General features: G+C 39.8%; 1 protein-coding gene across 1 annotated transcript in view; it reads right to left on the bottom strand.

Moving 5' to 3' along the window:
• Positions 1-19,578, bottom strand: part of lrp8 (low density lipoprotein receptor-related protein 8, apolipoprotein e receptor) — a 52,957-nt gene that overhangs the window by 10,531 nt on the left and 22,848 nt on the right. The window contains exons 5-12 of the mRNA XM_025053504.1: positions 17,258-17,380; positions 16,628-16,750; positions 14,098-14,217; positions 13,136-13,261; positions 6,572-6,743; positions 4,500-4,724; positions 3,425-3,543; positions 1,613-1,752 (exon numbers count right to left, since the gene is read on the bottom strand). Coding sequence (XP_024909272.1) covers positions 1,613-1,752; positions 3,425-3,543; positions 4,500-4,724; positions 6,572-6,743; positions 13,136-13,261; positions 14,098-14,217; positions 16,628-16,750; positions 17,258-17,380 — 1,148 coding nt within the window. The remainder of the gene's footprint in view (positions 1-1,612; positions 1,753-3,424; positions 3,544-4,499; positions 4,725-6,571; positions 6,744-13,135; positions 13,262-14,097; positions 14,218-16,627; positions 16,751-17,257; positions 17,381-19,578) is intronic.

Genomic DNA, 19,578 nt, shown 5'->3' on the forward strand with positions numbered 1-19,578 from the left:
AGAGTGTGTGTATGTGTGACGGTATCTTTGAGCCTGTCTTTCAGTCAGTAACCCCTGGTTTTCCTTTGCTGCTGGTCATCAGTAGACATAACCTTTCTCTCCCCCTTCAACACAACCTTCAGTGGTCTGACAAGAGCAGGGCCGCAACAACGAAAGAAAAATATCATCTATGCTGATAAAACAGTCTCAAATATCAGTCATCATTTTCTAAAATTCTTTCATGCTGGCGTCTCTTTCAGACTCTCTGATAGACTCCTCACTTCCATTCTTTGTTCTCTCGTCTTTGTTGTCTGTCACCTTCAAAGCTTCAAAAGACTCTGAGTTGGTCAGTGCTCTTTATAGTATAGTCAAGGTGAAGTCTGCACGTACCCAAGGATGGGCAACGAGTGGAGGTCTTGAGGCAATCGGACGTAAAAAAACAATATTTGTGAGTGTAAGTTGTGAATTGGTCAGATTTGACCCAAAGGAAGGTTAAAAAACAGGTACACATGAATACAAAAGCAGTCAGAATTCCAATTTAAATCACTTAAATACCATATATATTGATATGACGCTTTATTCCACAGATGTTGCACAAAAACATTCTGTGTTCTAGTTGATTTGACTCCAGAAACTCAGAGGAAACAAACTTTATCTGCTGTGGTCTGCAGAGTCCACCCCAGGACCAGCACTACCTGCTGCAACACTAACTGGTTTTTAATTTCTTCTGCACCACAACCTGAACAGAACAAAGAGCAGAGGAGCGGAGGGTCATTAATCTCCAGGGATGAACTTTCACTGCTGCCTGAAACACTGGTTTTATTCATCTCCTACACACACACACACACACACTGCTGGAGATGATAGATGTCCCGTTTCCTCCAGCTCCTCGTGACCACAGCCTGTGGAGCTGATCACACTTCACCTCCCTCCTCTGCCTCTCCTTCTCCTTCCACAGCATCCATACTTGACAGACTCTAACAGACTGCCTCAGTAACTACACACAGATTAGTTTCATTGATTGTCAGACTCACCAGCGACTCCACACTCAATAACTTTGAAATAATAATTTTCCGAAAACACACACCGTGTCTACCGCTTCTTGTTCACGGTTATTTTTTACTCTTCAAGAACAGTGGGTTTTATTTTACCAGCAGCACTCCAGACAGAAAACTCACCCTTCTGTAACTGCAAAAAATCACCAACACTAATCGATGACAAAGTTCAAAGACCCTGGTTCTCCCAGTTCATATTCAGATTTAATTTTGACCCCATGAACCAGAATCATTAAACTGAATAAAATTAAACTTATTAGACTGTTGAACTTTCCATTAAAGATTTTTATTTTTAAAAAGAGAAAAAAAACAGTGAGAGAAAAATCCTTTTTCTCTCATTTAATATAAATCCTGTTGCAGTTGAAGTAATGAGATGGTATAATTATAACTGTTATACTGATACTTGTCACGTACAGTATGTTAACAAGTTTGACAGGTGACAGGAAGATTACTGCTGTGCAAGTGTCCATCCACGGTTCTTTCTGTATATATATATATATAGTGTGAAGTGTGAATATTAAACACTCGTGACCACTGTATTAGGACTAAAATATTAGTCAACAATATTACTGCAGTACCTCAAAGACAGTGAGGGCAAATGGATGTCCCAAGTGGTGATGGGATGACAGCAGCACTTTGCGGTTGTCTCCACTCAGGTCCACACTGGACAGCAGGTGCAGCTTGGAGTCCACCCAGTACAGGCGCCGATTGGACAGATCTGCAAAGATAGTCGAAGGGGGGCGGGGTCAAAACCAAAAGAAAAAGAATGATTGAGAGAGTAAAAAAAAAGGGGGAGAGAGGTCATTCCAGTAGAAAAGGCTGGGGGTGAGAGGCATATGCATGAAATGGCCCAGTGGCTCCACCATCAATCTTCTCTGACCTGACAGCCCAGACTCTGGGCTGAGAAAACACACATGTGATTGTAATACTGCTGGTTGAAATCTTAGCTGGGAAAAAAAAAATTATATGTGCCCTTCAGCAAATGATTACTCTTGCTGCTTTTCTTTTTCTTTTCTTTTTTTTTAAACAGGGTAAATCGTCTACGGGCGTCAAATTAGGACTCTGCTGCCTTTGCTGTGGGCCACAAACACTAGGTTAGAGCGAGAGAATTTGGATTTTATTATGTCTGACAGCGAAGGACACAAAAGGGAGTACAACACTGCATTTTAACCATGTTCAGGGAAAATGTCTGAAAAAGTACAATAACTTGAAACTTTTAAGTTTCACCCTGTTCAAATTCCAAAAATTACAATTCTAAAAATAGTTTTGGGGATCAATGTTTGGGGATTAAGTGTTTGGGGATTAAGGGTTTGGACAACTTTGGTTTCTTACCACAGTCCAAAAACCTGCAGGATTAGGAATCAGACGGTTTATCAGATGGTCTAAATTGACCATAGGTGTGAATGTTGTGTGAATTGTGGCGTGTCTGTGTTGATATGTGATGAACTGGGCAAATGTCCAGGTGGGCCTCACCCACTGACTACTGAGATTGGCTTCAACAGCCCTGCGGCCCTCAAAAGGATGAAGCAGTAGAGAATAAATGAATGGATGGACGTATTAAACAGACAAACTGCACATTTTTTTAGAGTGAAAATGTGAATGGGTTTAAGTGAACATGGGTTTAAGTGAACAAGCTTCAGCAGTCATTTAAACCTCATTAACAAATCCAGCCATGGGTTTAAGTGAACAAGATTCAGCAGTCATTTAAACCTCATTAACATAACAAAGCTGACTCAAAATAAAAAATGTGAATTCGACCACATGCTCTGTGCTGCTCGGGCCGACTCTGAGCAGTAACATGTAAAAGCAGCAATTTTAACTGAATACAAAAGAAAAACTACGGAGCAATTTTCATTCACCACTTGGCCTTTTCCAGACTCAGTAAATGATCTGCCGGCTGCAAAATCAATGTCCAGGGAAAAAAGAATTCACCTCTTCTGCCACAGCATTAAGGAGCAGCACTTGGCGACTTTCTCGTTCTCTTCACTCAGAACGTAATTTGTTTTCATACAGATGCGGCGACACCTCAATTCCACCAAGTGTGGAAACTGTGTGACTCCTTTTCTCCGCAGGCCAAAGCAGCTCAGAGAAATTGACTGGACCACAGAGGGAGTCGAACGGTATGATGGGAGGTGTAGACGGCACATAGCGTCTGGTTTATTAATCTGGAGGCCTGTGTTCACTGGCTTGATTGATGAGAGCCAGACACAAACTGAGCCACAGCAGCAGAAGCCACACAGAGTTTGCAATAAGCTTTGATTGTTCTCTCAACTTTTTTTTTGTTAAATTTTTTCTACTTTTTGCTGTCTCTGTTTTTTTTTTATTCTTTAAAAAAATAACTGAAGTCTAAAAGTGTTCTTCTCACTGCGTAGCTGCACAGTTTTCCTCACCCAGAGTGATTCCATTTGGCCACTCGATATGTTCAGACACCAGAACTTGTCGATCCACTCCGTTCATTCCAGCCTTTTCAATCTTGGCCTGATCCCCCCAGTCGGACCAGTACATAAACCTGCGGAGACATGCGAGGAAAAGTTAAAAAAATAGCTTGAGTACAGTTGACAAATGAAATATATACATCTTAAAAATAACCAACTAATCTGCTGCTGTTTATATTTACAGCTTATGTCTGGAATTTTCAGGATGAGTTGAAACTGTCTACAGAGATTGTTAACTCTGTAGTCTGAATGTTGATTTGGTTCAGTTTTTAGAGCACACACTCTTCCAATCCTCATCTAGGATTGGATAATCATGTGGAATTAAACCCACAACCTTCACCGTAAGGCGGGAACCTGTCATTGCGCCACTCTACCAGCAACAACAACAACTATTTATAAGGTGGCGATCAAAGAACCAGTCCATTCTTCATGGATGGTGTCCTGGCAGACATGACAAATGAGGCCTGCAGCACTGAGTAGATTACATCTTTAATTAGTGGTATTATTATTTACAGCAGACATCTTCATCATGGTGAGAAGTTAACAAGTCATCGACCCGTAGCATGCAAATCGCTCTGAATTAGCCTGGGACGACAGAATCATGGCGAGAATTACACGCTCTAATTCTATTGGATAAGATACAGTACTTCTTCAAATGGAAAATACTTCCCTGCAAAATACTCCAGATCCAAGGCAGGTGTGAGTTGGTATTTTAAACTCAAGGTGCTTTTTCCCCACAGTGTGTGTCAATGACAACAAGTGTATTTTAACTTTAACTTTCTCTAATCTATTTCTGTTGAATTGTATTGTTTCCTGAAAAATAGCATTTAATTCAAAATTAATTAATAAAATGTATACATATATACATATGAATGCATCCATACACACACATACATAGATATATAGATATATATACACAAACACGTGTGTGTTATAGGTCATATATTATAGGTTAGCTACAATTATTTTGTGGAACCAGTGAAAACCTCCAAGTTAGAAAACCTCCTCCTCCCAAACTTCCCTCACTCACCCTTGGTGCGGATCCACTGCGATGGCTCGCGGCTCACTCAGCTCAGTGGATATCAGCACTCTCCTCTTGCTTCCATCTCCCGTGGCCACCGAGATGCTCTTGTTGCCAGAGTCGGTCCAGTAGATGTTCTTATGGACCCAGTCGACTGCCAGGCCCTCGGGCGAGTGGAGCGAGTCGATGAGCGTCACCTGCTGGGATGCGTCGCTGGCTTTGTTGATGTTAGCGCTGGTGGACAACAGAGGAGAGAGCGTCTTAGTCAGTGTTGTGGAAATGATGAAAAACCACATTAAAACCAGAGAGAGGGAGGAAGAAAAAGTTGGACAGAAACACTCATCCATCACAAACATTGTACTGTGTTGGTTCCTGCTCTGTTCTCTCTGTGTTTTCTTTTTTGTCTAAAGTTCATGTGAACTCGGAGGATAACAGCTTCTCGTGATACTGGGTCAGGGCCACCGAAACCTGACACATCAGTAACAACCTCAGCCTGTTCACAAAGTAGCCTTTCCTGGAAGAATCTGTCTTCATATGACAGCAAAGGAAACCAGAAAAAGAAAATCTTGTATTTGTAATTTTTTTCTTATTTTTCACATGTCAACTTTTTCTGCAGCTTCTGGATTTTATTACTGTTCATTCTCATATGATGTGGATCAGATGTCTGACCAACACAGAAAGAATCTCATTAGGTTTCCAATAAGACCCAGTGGCAGACTAAAGTGTGCGAAAATAAAGAAGAGAGATTGCGATGGGAGGAGCAGCCTAACAAGAGAGGAGTCATGTAAGGTAGTTGGAGTGAGCAATGAGGTTAAGATGAATGAGACCGAGACTTGGAAGCAGATTGTGCCGTTAATTACTGTTTGTCACACCAGGCGTCTTCATAAATGGCTTTAGAAACAGCCCGCTGCTGCCGCTGTTGTTGTTCAGTGATAGATAATCCACGGCTGTTTGTGTCCTGTGGTTTGTAACAAGGACACGACAACCGTTCGTGTGACGGAGGGTACATTTTAATGAAGTGGACACAGTGCACGGCAGATGACGGACAACGCTGGGGGTCAACTGAGAACTGTAACGTCACAGCAGGTTCTAATGTATCTTTTCATCTCCTGTGTTTGACTTTGTTTCTATGAATTCGTTTTATGTTGCATCCAGTAATTAAAATAAATGTGATGGCTATAGGAAGGACAGATTGGGAGCCAGGCTGCAGTGAGACAAAGACAGAGACAGACGAGAAAACCACAATGGAGCAGATTGCATCTTTAATTGGTGGCGTTATTGTTTGTAGCAGTGACTCCGTCATGAGGAGAAGTTAACCAGTCATCGACCCGTAGCAGACAGATCGCTGTGAATCAGCCTGGGACGACAAAGTCACTGCATTTCTTCAAGTCTAACGTCTGAGCAGAAGGAGGACTCAATCATGACTTAATAATTAAGACTGAATTTGAAAAAAACAAATTACAATGGAAAGTAAGTGATGGAGAAAAAAAAAGAAAACTCTTCCCCACTCCTTACCCAATGCTTCAATGATTTTCTTTTAAACTGTAGAGACTGAACTGTCCAGAGTGAATTCATTTTATTGGTTGATCTTTAGCTGCTATTTGTGGTCTAAAAAACAATATGATTGAAAAAAAAAAACAACCAAATTAATCATTTAAACCATTGAGCTCTGCAGAGAATTTCTTTTTTTAAAATCTTGTATACTATAGTATCAATGGATATATCCACCAGATTTGTCTGCACGGCCCAATTTTGGGTCAGGACCAACGATTTGAGAAACACTGCCCTGAGCCACCTCAATAAATGTCTGACTGCAACCTCTTAACTGGTCCTAAACCTCTGAAGCTCTAAAACCATGATTGAAAAACTGAGTACCAGACAAGTGTGCTTGCAATCCGTCTTTACCTTCCCACTCAAACACACACACACCTGCGCGCGCACACACGCACACAGGGGTTGAAAAAAGTTGAGTTGAAAAATGTAAGAGGCCAGAAAAAGACAGTAAACGGTTTTATGATCTACACAAATCAAATACACTTTCCAAAAGGAGCGTGTGTGTGTGTGTGTGTGTGAGTGTGTACCTCACAATTTTACGATGGTATAAATCACACCAAAACATCCTGTTTGTGGAAACGTCAACATCCAGAGCCACGGCGTTTTTCAGCGTAGGAACCACTTGTGTGTATTCACTCTTCAGCAGGTCGATGCGCCGGATCTCGTGGCGGTTGGTGAACATCAGGAACGGGCTCTTTCCTGGAGGGCAGGGAAAAAACATTGATGTCAAAATGATTTTTACAAACAACCGAAACACGTTGGAAGACATTTATTTATTATGTGATATTATGTGATGGAGAGGGGGGTCAGGGGTCGGTGCAGACCCTGAACCATCACACTCCTGCTGTTGTGACCCCAGCTGAGGACATTCATCATCATCAGTTCACTCCAGGCCAAACAAAGGCCTGTCAAACATGTGTGTAACAGCCTAAATGTGACCTTCTGACAACACACAGTTTGACAAATACACACTTTTCATGTTTTGTTATGAGTTTATTTGAAAGGAAAACGGTCTTGCAGTACCTTCTATAATACAGTCTGTCTCTTGCATTGACTTAAATGTAAGAAGAATTATCAAACTGCACTTCTTTGTGTAAGAAATGGATTCCTTTGTCAGGTTTAGGTACTGTTGCATTATGATTGGAAAAAAACACATCTGCAGTGGGATGCAGACCTGACAATTATGGACCTAAAACAATGCAGAACGATAAACCCATCAGATCATTAATACTCTACCTCCATAGCTTCACTAAGTGTAAAAAATTAGTTGAATTGAATTAAACATTTTTGGGGTAAAGGTTTTTGCATACTTTTCAAAAAAGCATGCCATTTTCAAATAAATCAAGAAACACTGGTCTGTATAGAACTGTTCAGTACATTTGAGTGTAGAGTACAGTCTGCAACTAGAAATGACACAGTGTTCTATTTTAGTGAATCACTGTGTTTCTGGGTTCACATCCCGGCATGTGTTCTATTTTAGTGAATCACTGTGTCAGAACTGTGTTTCTGGGTTCACATCCCGGCATATTGTTGACCTGAGGTGCATTATTCAGCAGGCTGGAGGTGAATAATTCTCCGGCAGTGCACAAAGTCAAATTTGCCTTTAAGGAGTGGAATGATGGGCCCTGCCGTTCCCTGCAGCCACTGTTTGCTGCTTCCACTCACTGCTCTCAGGCCCTGGCAGGTTTCTGGTCTATTTGTAGGAATATGGAAAAGAGCTGATAAGGTGAACAGATACGTTTTAAATCTGCTTATCTACCCATAGTTCTTAGGGGGAAAAATGGATGGAGGTACCTGGCAGACTATTAGGGCTCGAGGGCGTCTGATATGGGAAGTAGGTTACGGACCTCCAACTCTACTCACAGGTTCCTGAGGGTCCTCTACAGTATATGGGCTAGTTTTAGGTGATTGAAAAAAAAAATATATATATATATACATATATATGTAAATATATGGAGTTTCTGTGCAAACTAGTGAAGGACGTCTCACAACGGACAACAACAGTGACACAGTAAGAAAATATACATACCTATATATATATCTTATGTATAACCATCATGTTCTGCTACAGTGAGAGTGTGACAGAAAAGGCACAGAGAAATGTGATGGATGTAGGCAAAGTAATAAAAAAGAGTAAAAGGATGTAATTAGGAGGGAAGGAAAGGGGGAAAAAACACACAAACATCAACAAACAGAGTGACGGCTGGGGAAAACAAGTCAGGTGGATGGAGACGAATGACAGAATGAAAAGAAAAAAATATTTCAAAGCCTGCTTGATAAGATGTTGATGGATCCGGCTTCTCTTTCAACAATCTACTAACTCACTTTTTAAAGACTCCTTTTATCCTTCATCAGAGTTGTCAAAGCAATGCGTCCTTCACAGGAATAAAAAGTCAGAAAGCTGAGCCGTTTTTTTTTTCTTCCTTCAGGCCATGGTATTGGAGATGTCATCAAAAGTGCAGCATTTTCTCTCCTCAGTGAATCCCAGCAGAATAAGAGTCAGCTTTCTTAACAAGATCAGGTCCCACTGGATAGTTCTTAATATAGTGCTGCCAGTTTCAGGCTGCTCTGCCCCCGGTGGCTAATTCAGATAACGCGGTGAAAAGATAAATACAGGCTGGGGAAATGCCGTCAGCTACTGCAGAGGCACTGAATTGATTAGCACATAAGCAAGCGTTTATGTTGCAGAGATACAGTATGCAAAGAAAAAGAAGAAATATCCAACATAAGGACAGATGTAAAGGTCAAAGAGTTAGAGACGCTCACTGTCATCAGGCCTGATGAGGTTTTTAATGGCAGGGTGTTATGTTCAGGAGCTGACATACGTCCCGATGAGCTATGCTTGTTATGTCATACACACCACATGCTATATGATAACAAATGAATCCTGCATGGGAAGGGGTGAACCTGTCAAATACCAACAAGTCATTGCACTAACGACAACACTGCTTGTCGTTAGTCGTTAGGTCACAAAATACTTGTATTTTTGTTGTGGGAATTGAGCCCATTAGGTTTCCTTCATATCACTGTACAACTGTACAATTTTAATATGAAGCTGTGGGTGCTGTAATGGTCAAAAGTGAAAGAATATGATATACAACTGGAATTTCTTTAGCTTCATTTCAGAAGATGCTGAAAGATTATTAGCTTTAGAATTTAGATCTATGGTTTTTATATTCTGCTTTTCAACCCTCAAAAAATCATTACAAGTGTGGTGCAACATTAATCATGTCTAAATAGTATTTACTAAAAAAAGATAATTCCAGATAAAAATATTGTGATAACAACTCTATCATCATTAACGTGAAAAAATGAACAACTGTTCTGTTTTTGAGAAAAGAAAACATGAATTCAGCAAAAAAACCAACAATCTTCATTGGTCAATACTGACCATCTGTACCCCAAATATGATGCTGATGGAAGTCTAATACAGATACATTTCCTTCTTGTTATTTCACTGCTGCTTGGTTTTTGCTCTTTTACATTCCAATTGCATGTGGACGACCTGTCATTCTGTCATGTCTCCATCCATCACAGCAGACTACAACATTCTGTCTCTCATAAATAAACAATAATAATTCAAGTTGATGCCTCAGTGAGTGCTAACATCACCATAAAGGTTATAAAAAAGGAGTGACAAAATGACTGTAATTTGTAAGGAGGATTTAATGACCGTGCTATAGCACAGTCACATTGAAAACACACAGAAATCCCACTTTAACATTATGGCTTCTGAGGAGTGACAAAATGACTGTAAAATCCCACTTTAACATTATGGCTTCTGCTACTGAACAAATTAAGGCTCCTTGTGTTGGTTAAGGTCATTAGCATACATTGAAATTCAAACATATGAGTTATAGAGTACACATGTTGTACATATAAAAATATGCACAGCAGTGGGAATTGCCAAGCTATGATTAACTATGTTGGCAACCATTTCAAATGTACAATTACAACAAAAGCAAGTACCAAACAACAAATGTGTACCACTAAATATACCCTTGATGTAGTCATCAGTGATGCTACAATGGAAAACCAGAACTTCTTGTTGGTTTTTAAAAATACTCTTGGGCACATTCAAGTCTGAGTGAGGCTACTTCCAACTTGATTTATAGAGTGAATATTTATTTTCCCATCGTATTTATGTCCTTAATTACTATTTCCATTCCACTTTAATTATATTGACATGGAAGCATAAATGTAGTCCACCTGATGAAGGAATGAATCAACATCCAATCTGTCATTCATGGTGTTCCACTGGTCCTGTACCCGGACCCCCTTTCTTTCTCATTCACCTCGAAGCAATACAGAAATTGTTACAATCGTATGGTATTTTCTCTTGTTTCTAAGCAGATGACACCTAACCTAACTCCAAGTCCTCCTCTTCTCCCTCAATTTAAGACTTTCCTGCAACTTTATTTAACTTTAAAAATGAAAACCTGCTCTGGGGTTTTAAACTCGGTTGTTAAATTCTGACTTTTATTACTGTTAATTAGTAATTTTGCAGTTCCTCCGACCACAGGTCAACAAGTCTTGGTGTCAGTTTTAAAGTCTCACTTCACTGGTGTGCACATTCCAATAACTGCCGTCTTCTGTTTTATTAGCATAAAACCCTTCCACCCTCCGCTCATTTTGGCCAATTAGGAAAATGCTCTTATCATGCCCAATGTAATTACTATAACTGGTTCCCACTCCTTGTGGGCCTCCGCTACAATTTTCTCAATAATACACAATGATAAAAAGCTACATTAGCAACATTTATATTAGTTAATGTCCTCCAAAAAGGCTGTAACACAGAAGCAGAAATAAACAGAACCCAATTTCATGTCACATCCAATCACAGAACACATGGTCTCTCACCCGTGGAAAAAAACCAAACTGTCATTTCTGTGTGACTATTTCCAAGTTTGAGAACGTCTAACTGGTCAAACGTGGAGCGCGTGTTTGTCTAGAGATAAATTCACAGTCAGAGTCAGCTTCATTAAGTCCACATTACCTCAGCTCCACGGAGCAGACGTCTCTCTCTCTCTCTCTCTCTTTGCTTTATGGCCCCGTTTCTATTTGTGCAAGTGAATTAATAAACCTTAACGTAAACCATAATCCTGATGCATTTCCATTTTCCATCTTCCTTTGGCAACAAGGCGTGCAACAATCCTCGGTGAGCATGAAGGATCTTCATGCAATTTATGCATTTATGGATTCCTCCTTTTTCCCTCCTCCCTGCCTGGTTTCACCTCTAATAAATGCTACGGCCTCCAACAAGAACTGTTTACTCTCCCTGAGACTCGCACGAAGACACATGAAGCGATCAATAGCAGTTTTAATGCCACTTAGCCCAAGAGTGAGCTCCTGCCTTCTTCTTTAAGCTCACTCATTATCCGACCAGTCCGTCCTGTAATGAGTCCACCTCAGACCGATGACTGTAATCACTAATATCACCTCACTTTCTCTTCTTGTTTTTTTCCCCCCGTGGAAAGGTTAATTTGCCGTGTAACTCAATCACTTGATGGCGACATTCTCCGTCTAAATAAAAGAAGTAGAAACAATACTTAGTCCTGCAGTAACTGCCGCGGAAAGTACTGTTTGCCGAGAATTCTACAAGAGTTTCAGATTTTTTTTACCCTTGAGATTTCCACAGGCTTTCCGGCAGAATGCATTGAAATTCAAGAACCCTAAAGGTTTTTCAACAAACCAACAGCCCATAATAGAATATCTGACACTTGTGTCATTGAGCTTTTACAGTGACAGCAGTTTATGGCCTGGACTTGCCTTCTTTAACACACTGGCACAACTATACTGCCGTACATGGTAGTAAAATGGGAGTTTTTATATGCAAGCAATGCAGGTAGTACAGGTGTAAAGAAATGAAATTTTACTGCGTACAGCAGGCTGGTACAACTTTTTTATATATATAAAGACGTATGAGCATATGAGGATTATAAAAGTGCCAGGGGTTAAACTGTATTTCAGAATAATAGTCATTGTCACTGTACAGCAAAAAAGGTGCAAAAGAAAATAGAATTTATTTATGATGTAAATAAATACATGCTGAGGAAACACACACACACACACACACATATATTCTACCAGGTCCATGGGATAACAATAAGGGGATTTTTTTTTCCTTCTCCAAAAGCATCAAAATACAAACCTCTGCTGTGTACTTTCCAAACAAAGGCTATTTAAATGATGTGGGAGGAAGTTATTACCACGAAGCGTGATCCTTTGTTTTCTTAGTGGTAAACATTTTATAGAAAACCTCAGCAGCAGCAGAAGCTTCTGTTTGTGTTGTATCTGTGACAACTTTACGTGTCAAAGCCCAGACAGATTAGAGACAGTTTAGAACATATGTAATCAACACGTTACTTTTCAAACTCATTTCTACAATTACATTGTTTTATTTAAAGCTCAAATCCCAAGGAAACCGCACCTGAAGAACAAATAATCACTGAATCAATTGAAATCTCCTCTTACATAAAGAAAGGAAAAGTTCCCTGGACTTTATTTCTGGATGTGAGCCACACTGCGTACTGAATGCGCCATCATTGCTGTTAATAAAGTCAGAAAGTCACACTGCATTCTTACCTCAGTGCATTTCTGACTAACAATCACGCCTGCTGCTCTGAGCTTTGAGTACTAGATTATATTCTCATTCATATCACTGTCCTGGAGTGTTTACCCAGGCCGACAAGACCCACAGACCCGTAGTGAGTGGGCAGCTTCTCTCCAACACAATATCCTTCCCTTGACACTCCAAGGAGAACAGAGGCAGCTGGCTGCAAACTTTTCATTAGTGAGGACTGCAGGAAAAAGATGGCAAATATTTATCTTTGCACAGATTGCTTTTCGGGGCCTGAATACAAAGCAACCCTCTGTGAGTCCTGCAGTGTGAGAAACAGTGTGGGATCCACACTAGCTAAGGGCGTAAGTGTGGGTGTGTGTGTGTGAGTGCTGTGTGTGTGTGTGTGTGTGATGCAATTTGGGTGAGAACATCCATCTGTGACAGAATGTGTCTTAATCCACACCAATAGGTGTGGATGTTTGCATGTCTCTCTCTCTGTGTGTGTGTGTGTGTGTGATGAACAACTCACCCACAGCCTTGCAGGTCTTAGAGACAGGGTCCATCTCGTAGCCTTCGTAGCACTCACACTTGAAATCCCCCTTATAGTTGATGCAGATCTGACTGCAGGCGTTTGGATTTTCACATTCATCAATATCTGTGGACATGAAATATGGCACAAGAAGAAGATAAGATAAAAAAAAAAACTAAAAAAAAACTTCATATCATGTCCTGTAGGTAAAGGAAGCCTTTCGAGAGGACGTTTTCTTAATCTGACATTTAAAATCTTTCAGGCTCTTTAAACCCGAGTCAAGTTATTTAATTAGTCTGCCTACAGGGATGACACATAAATCACTTCTATTAGTCTAAAAAGGTAGATCACGCTAAACCATCCGGATCCAAGAGAACATCTGCTGGATAAAGATTTTCTTTTTAGTTTATTGACTGGACTCCTCTCAACAGTCGATGAAATGTTGATAGAATATCTATGTTTTATAAATAATAGAAACATTCGCATGGCTACCTTAATCTATAACAATTAGGACAAATATATATACGGGTTACCACAAGAAGTCAAATGAAATGAATTTAATTTTGTGAAGACCAAAAAAACAAAAACAAACTAATGAATAATAAATACTCTCTCTATAACCACAATAAACTGGTATATCTATATTTATATTTGTTTGTATGTATATACACATAGATACATGTATATGCATATATTTATACATATATATTTCTATACTACATAAATATAAACAGTAAAAAATTTGTATACTACATAAATATAAACAGTAAAAAAATGATCCTCAAATCAAAAATATAACATTAAATAAAATATAATATTGTTCATTACAGCCTATTAAAAAAACACACTGGGACGTGGCTCACACACAAAGCAGAATCTTCTCTGGGTCGTGAAATGTAAGTATCCTTTAAAATTCTCATTGCTCACGGAGCTGCTCAGATTCAGACTCTTTCCTTCTTTACCTCCACAAGTCTTTTTGTCCAGGAGTTTATATCCAGGAGGACAGTCACATTCATAACCGATCCTCAGGTCCCTGCAGATGTGGGAGCAGCCGCCATTGTTGTCAGCGCACTCATTCAGGCCTGCGGAGGAGAAAGGACGGAGGAAGGGTAAGCAGGGGACGGACAGACAGTGTTAGAGAGACGGAGCCAAAGAAAGAAAAATGGAAATTGAATTTTAATGAAGCAAATCCACAAGGCTTTGGGACATAACAATGCAGCAAGTAAGACGGAGGGACGGAGAAAATATTGAAATGATCTGTCTGTCCATATTAAAAAGGAATGCCATCTTGAAGGTCAAACAGGTGGTGTGTGTGTGTGTGTGTGCATGCCTGCATAACTTGTTAAACTATACTTGTAGGGCATGTTGTAGGATATCCAGGCATTTTGTCAGTTTGAAAGCTTTACATTAGACCGGATGATATTTCGCTGCTCCTTACTGAGTGGAAGGGTATTCTGAAGATGAACATTTTGTTTTTTAGGTTACGATATGTAACAATACAATGTGACGTTACGTGGGGAATACAGTTGTAACTCTTTAAAATAGAGGCATGGTTGAAGAAATGCATCATCCCTGTCCAAAGTCTTGTGTTCTGAAGTCATTTTGTTACTGAGAGAGAGAGGTTTTTTTCTTTGGTTCAAAAAATAAGACAGCTGAGCCCCTCTTCCCCAAAATCCTGTCCGCCTGCTCTAACCCACACATGCCTCTGCAGTAAATGCATTTTCTGTGTGCTAACAACTGATTGAATTTATTAGTTTTATTTTCACAACTTTTTACAAAGGGCATTCACGAAGGATTATAATCGTTCGATAATAATTTCACTCCATGTATGCAACTTCATGCAGGCCTTCTCTGCGACTCTTTGACTCTTTGGTTCGCCTACCCTGGGGGGAACACTTGACCCTAGGGAGTGGGCTTGGCCTGTTCTAATGTCAGAGTAAACATATGTGCAGAATATATATATATAAATATACATCTATGCAGGGCTGCTGGTGTGAGTGCACATGGCCTTGAGGACAGGTCTCAGCCAAACACACTTGGAACATATCCATTTCTACACAGGGATTTGGTCCATATGCCCAGGTGCCACTGCTCTATGATGCATGCTGATGATGATGATGATGATGATGATGATGATGCACAGCCAGAAGCTCTCCTGGTCCCTTTAATGACCATGTCTCTATTTCCTCCAAGCCTTTTGTTTCTAGCAGAACAGATGGAAATTGTCTCTCCATCTTTCTGTCTCTGTTTTTTCTTTCTATTTGTATCCGTTATATTCCTCTATTTATCTTTTTTAAGGTCACAGAGGCAGGGTAGAGGAGACGGTAGATTACACCTGTGTTACATTTAAAATTAATATGTTAAAGGCAACAGGTCCACCATTGTCAGACAGAGAAACTGAGAGAGAGAGAGAGAAAGAGAGAGAGAGAGAGATAAACTAAAAGGGAAGTGAAATTTGTGATGGGAGATTAGCAAAAAGGAAAGTGAAATTTGTGATGGGAGATTAGCATGTTGCTAATGCCTAATGCTAATCAGCTTTGTACATGTGCACCTGTTACCTGTTGTAGACTCATTTAAAATAATGTCAATGTTGAATTGATACCAGTATTTTTTAAAACATTTAGCTCATAATATAGTTAGACTAAAACATTTTCTTGCTTTTTCCCCCTGAAGCAGAGCCTTCGGCATGAATTGCAGTTTCCGTGTTTTCTTAAAAAAAATCATTGAACCACAGAAATACCATATATCCAGATCCTCCAGCAGAAGTTTTTTTTTTGAAAGTTTACCGACTTCTGAAATTGAGTTAGAGATTTGAAGTTGTTGATGTCAGAGTAAATACTGAGTCTTTAACTGCCAAAGTAAACACATCCATCACAGAGGGCAAGTGGGTGACGTTTTTTTTACAGGAAAAAGTTGTTCAAGAAAACAGTGAAGTGAGGCAGGGTGGAGTATTTGAAATAAACTGTACGTAGGATTTCACCTACTACACTAACTTACATTTCACTGAGGTTACTTCATGTGCAATCCCTGTGATGGATTTGTATCAACTAGTACAGAATGTTTTCCCTCAACAGCCTGGCAGTGTTTATGTCTTGATTGCACTTCTTGTGATGTAAAATCCATGACTGAGTGGTAATTATTTATGGTGTGAGGATAATCTGTATCAGTCCTGATGGAGAACGCAGTCCAGTCACGTCTGATAGGATGAGACTGCACTAAAGGGCAGAGCTGTTTGACTCTTTGATCATAACAAGGCAGTTCAGAAATGTCCTGACTCAACCTGCTTTGATCAAGTGCTGCTCAAGTGTCTCTAACACCCCCACACCCATGATGGAAAACTAATTTATGTGGAAATATATGTGTGTGTGTGAAGTGTATATAGAAGAATAAGTTAAAAAGTAGAAGAAAATTAAATAGAAAATACAATAAAATGACAAAAACACTTTCTATAAAATCTGTCTTAAAACTTTTTGACTTGAAGAGTGATCTCACCACAGTCCTTCATGGGTTCATCGGACCCGTCCTTACAGTCCTTCACATCGTCACACACCTTGCTGCTGTCAATGCACTGGCCATTTTTACAGCGGAACTTTTTCGGCCCGTCGCACTTTGTTACTGTGTTGAGGAAACAGCATCAAATTAAAGAAGAACCTTGAGGAATTTAAGCATTTTTAATGCTTTGACCAAACACTCACAAACACTTCACAGGTTTTGTTTGTTTATTTGTCACCCTTGTTCTCCTCTTTTCCTGTCTTTGAAAAATGCCGTGGTCTTTGATACTGTTTTTGGAAAGGTTTACATTTTTCAGGTTCACTTTTAAAAAAGGGTTTTTCAAGATTTTTCTCAGACAATATTTATCCTGAATTGAATTTCTGATATTCCTTAATCAATCAAATTCTACACATTTCAATCTTATTTAGTAGAAAATAGATTCAAATTCTTCAATCAATTTCAATCTTATTTAGTAGAAAATAGACAATAAAGTAAGTTAAAAATAAAGTAACCATGAGACTTCGACCAACTACAACTACCAACCACAGTGAAATTATACTGTACTCATAGAAGACAATAAGACTATAAACATGATCCAGTATGAATATCTTTACCAAATCTACTACTTACTATTAACACAGCCCGCTTCGTCACTGTAGTCTGGACAGTCGTGGACTTTATTACACTGTTTGGTTCCGTGGATGCAGGAACCGTCACCGCACTGGAACTCATCAGGCCGACACGTCAGCAGGGCTGAGAAACACAAGACACAAACAGAAACTTCTTAATACAGTGTTCAGACAATACAGTAGATCTGATGGGCATTCCTCCTCCACCTGTGACCTTTGTTCTGGGAAACTGTACGTTCACATTTTTTTTTTTTTTGCTCTTACAACAGCGTGAAGGTTTATTTAACACATTCGTCTTTTTAACTGGCTGTTCAAATATTCATGCTCTGGGTTGTAGACCCGCTCTGCCGTGGGGATGAAGGCATACATGATCAACTACAGGTCACAAAAATGCACGACACACAATTACTGTACAGGGAGAAGGTAAATGTAGGAAGGTTGTTAGACGTGAGCACGTTTATGTGAAGCCACAGGGCAGCTGACTCACATTTTTAGTGCGTAAATAAATGTAAAAATAATAATAATGAATAAAAAAATGAATAAAGACAAATTCATAGACGGGTTCAAAGCAGCGCAGCGTGAAAGACACACCCCTGTGCCATCAGCAGAATGTGCTGATTCTTTCAGCCAAATAATTGGGACGTGAGCTCAAGGTAATTATGATAAATTCCCAAGATGAATCGCAGTAATAAAGAATTGCCATCTGCAGATGTGCTGACAGGCAACGGGCGAGAAAATGACGGTTTTTCACTGTATCTCATTTACATTAACCTCCTGCCGACGGACTCCTACTCACCTGTCAGAGCGTGTCTATGAAATAACAACAGATTATTGAGACAAATGTCTTCAATAAGACGGTCTAGTAAACGCAGGAGAGGGCTCTGCAGACAGCAGCAGAGCAGAAAGCCCACCATCGACTATCTTTGATGATGTCTCACTAACAATTTTTTAATAAGATTTCTAATAAATTCCTATTCCATTTAAATAATATTATAAATCCAATTTAATTATAAAATAATGGAGAAACTGAGTATGTACACAAATGCGTATGGAAACGTAGTAGTACACACAAGGCATGTAACCCAGAGAATCAGAATCTTTAGTAAACAAGGATTGCTGTATTTTAAAAAATATTCCTTCTACTATGTTGAGTATTCTGTATAATCTACAAACCATTTTTGCTCTACGTGTAAAACAACAATAAAGCTGACTCTGGTTCAGATTGATTTCTAATGAATTGACATAAGAACCTGGTGGTTTTATAGTGAAGCGGTTAGCATGCTTGTGTCGGAGGCAGAGCGTACTATGACCGGGGTCCGATTCCCAGAGAAACCACATGCTGTTGTTATCACAAGAATATTCCAAATGTGGGATCAATAATGGTTTAATTATTCATATTATTATTTAGAACTTGTCATTAACAAACCTACCTTCCAGTGGACTCACCACCCGCACTTGTGTCGGAGGCAGAGCGTACTATGACCGGGGTCCGATTCCCAGAGAAACCACATGCTGTTGTTATCACAAGAATATTCCAAATGTGGGATCAATAATGGTTTAATTATTCATATTATTATTTAGAACTTGTCACTAACAAACCTTTACTGTGGCAGTGGTTTCTGCCTGGAGCCTGTACTGTATATAATGGCATTCACACACACAGACATACAGACAATAGGCTAAAAAAAAAGCTAAGTGAAGCTAAGCTAAAGCACTGCGCTGTATGCATGCAGCCATGTGACTGTACTGTATGTGTGTTTGTGTGGCAGTACACTTTGCCCGTATGAGGTCGTACAGTGTCACACCGCTTTCATCTTCCTGAGTGGAGTGTGTGAAAGTGTGAAGAGGAGACCAGATGGGAGTCTCACTGGATGAAGGACCTTCACCTCCCACATATTCATGCACATACATTCCTGCACCACATACACATAAGGTCATATGTGCACACACACACACACTGTCCCTCGTCTAAGGAGGATAACATGGTTGCATGGCAACACACACTCCAACAGCCATCGTGATAAAGTTTGCATTGATTTCCCTTCAGACACGTGGTGGGACAATGGGATCTGTCACCTAATCCCGGCCCACAATGCATTGCATGTCATCTTTTGAAGTGTGGTCCTGAAGCAGTCTGCCACTACGTAGCTTATAGCTTATATAGCTGCTGTCACACAAAAAATTACACTGTTACACCGAGACTGGTCCTAGGTTTTATTGCTACAACCCCCAATAACCATAATTCTAATCTCTGTGTGGCATTTATACTGTAGAACAGATAAATCTAGTAACAGAAACATTAGTACTGCCATTGAAATTAAC

Source organism: Cynoglossus semilaevis, chromosome 2, assembly GCF_000523025.1.
Source record: "Cynoglossus semilaevis isolate Cse_v1.0 chromosome 2, Cse_v1.0, whole genome shotgun sequence".
Classification (NCBI taxonomy): Eukaryota; Metazoa; Chordata; class Actinopteri; order Pleuronectiformes; family Cynoglossidae; genus Cynoglossus; species Cynoglossus semilaevis.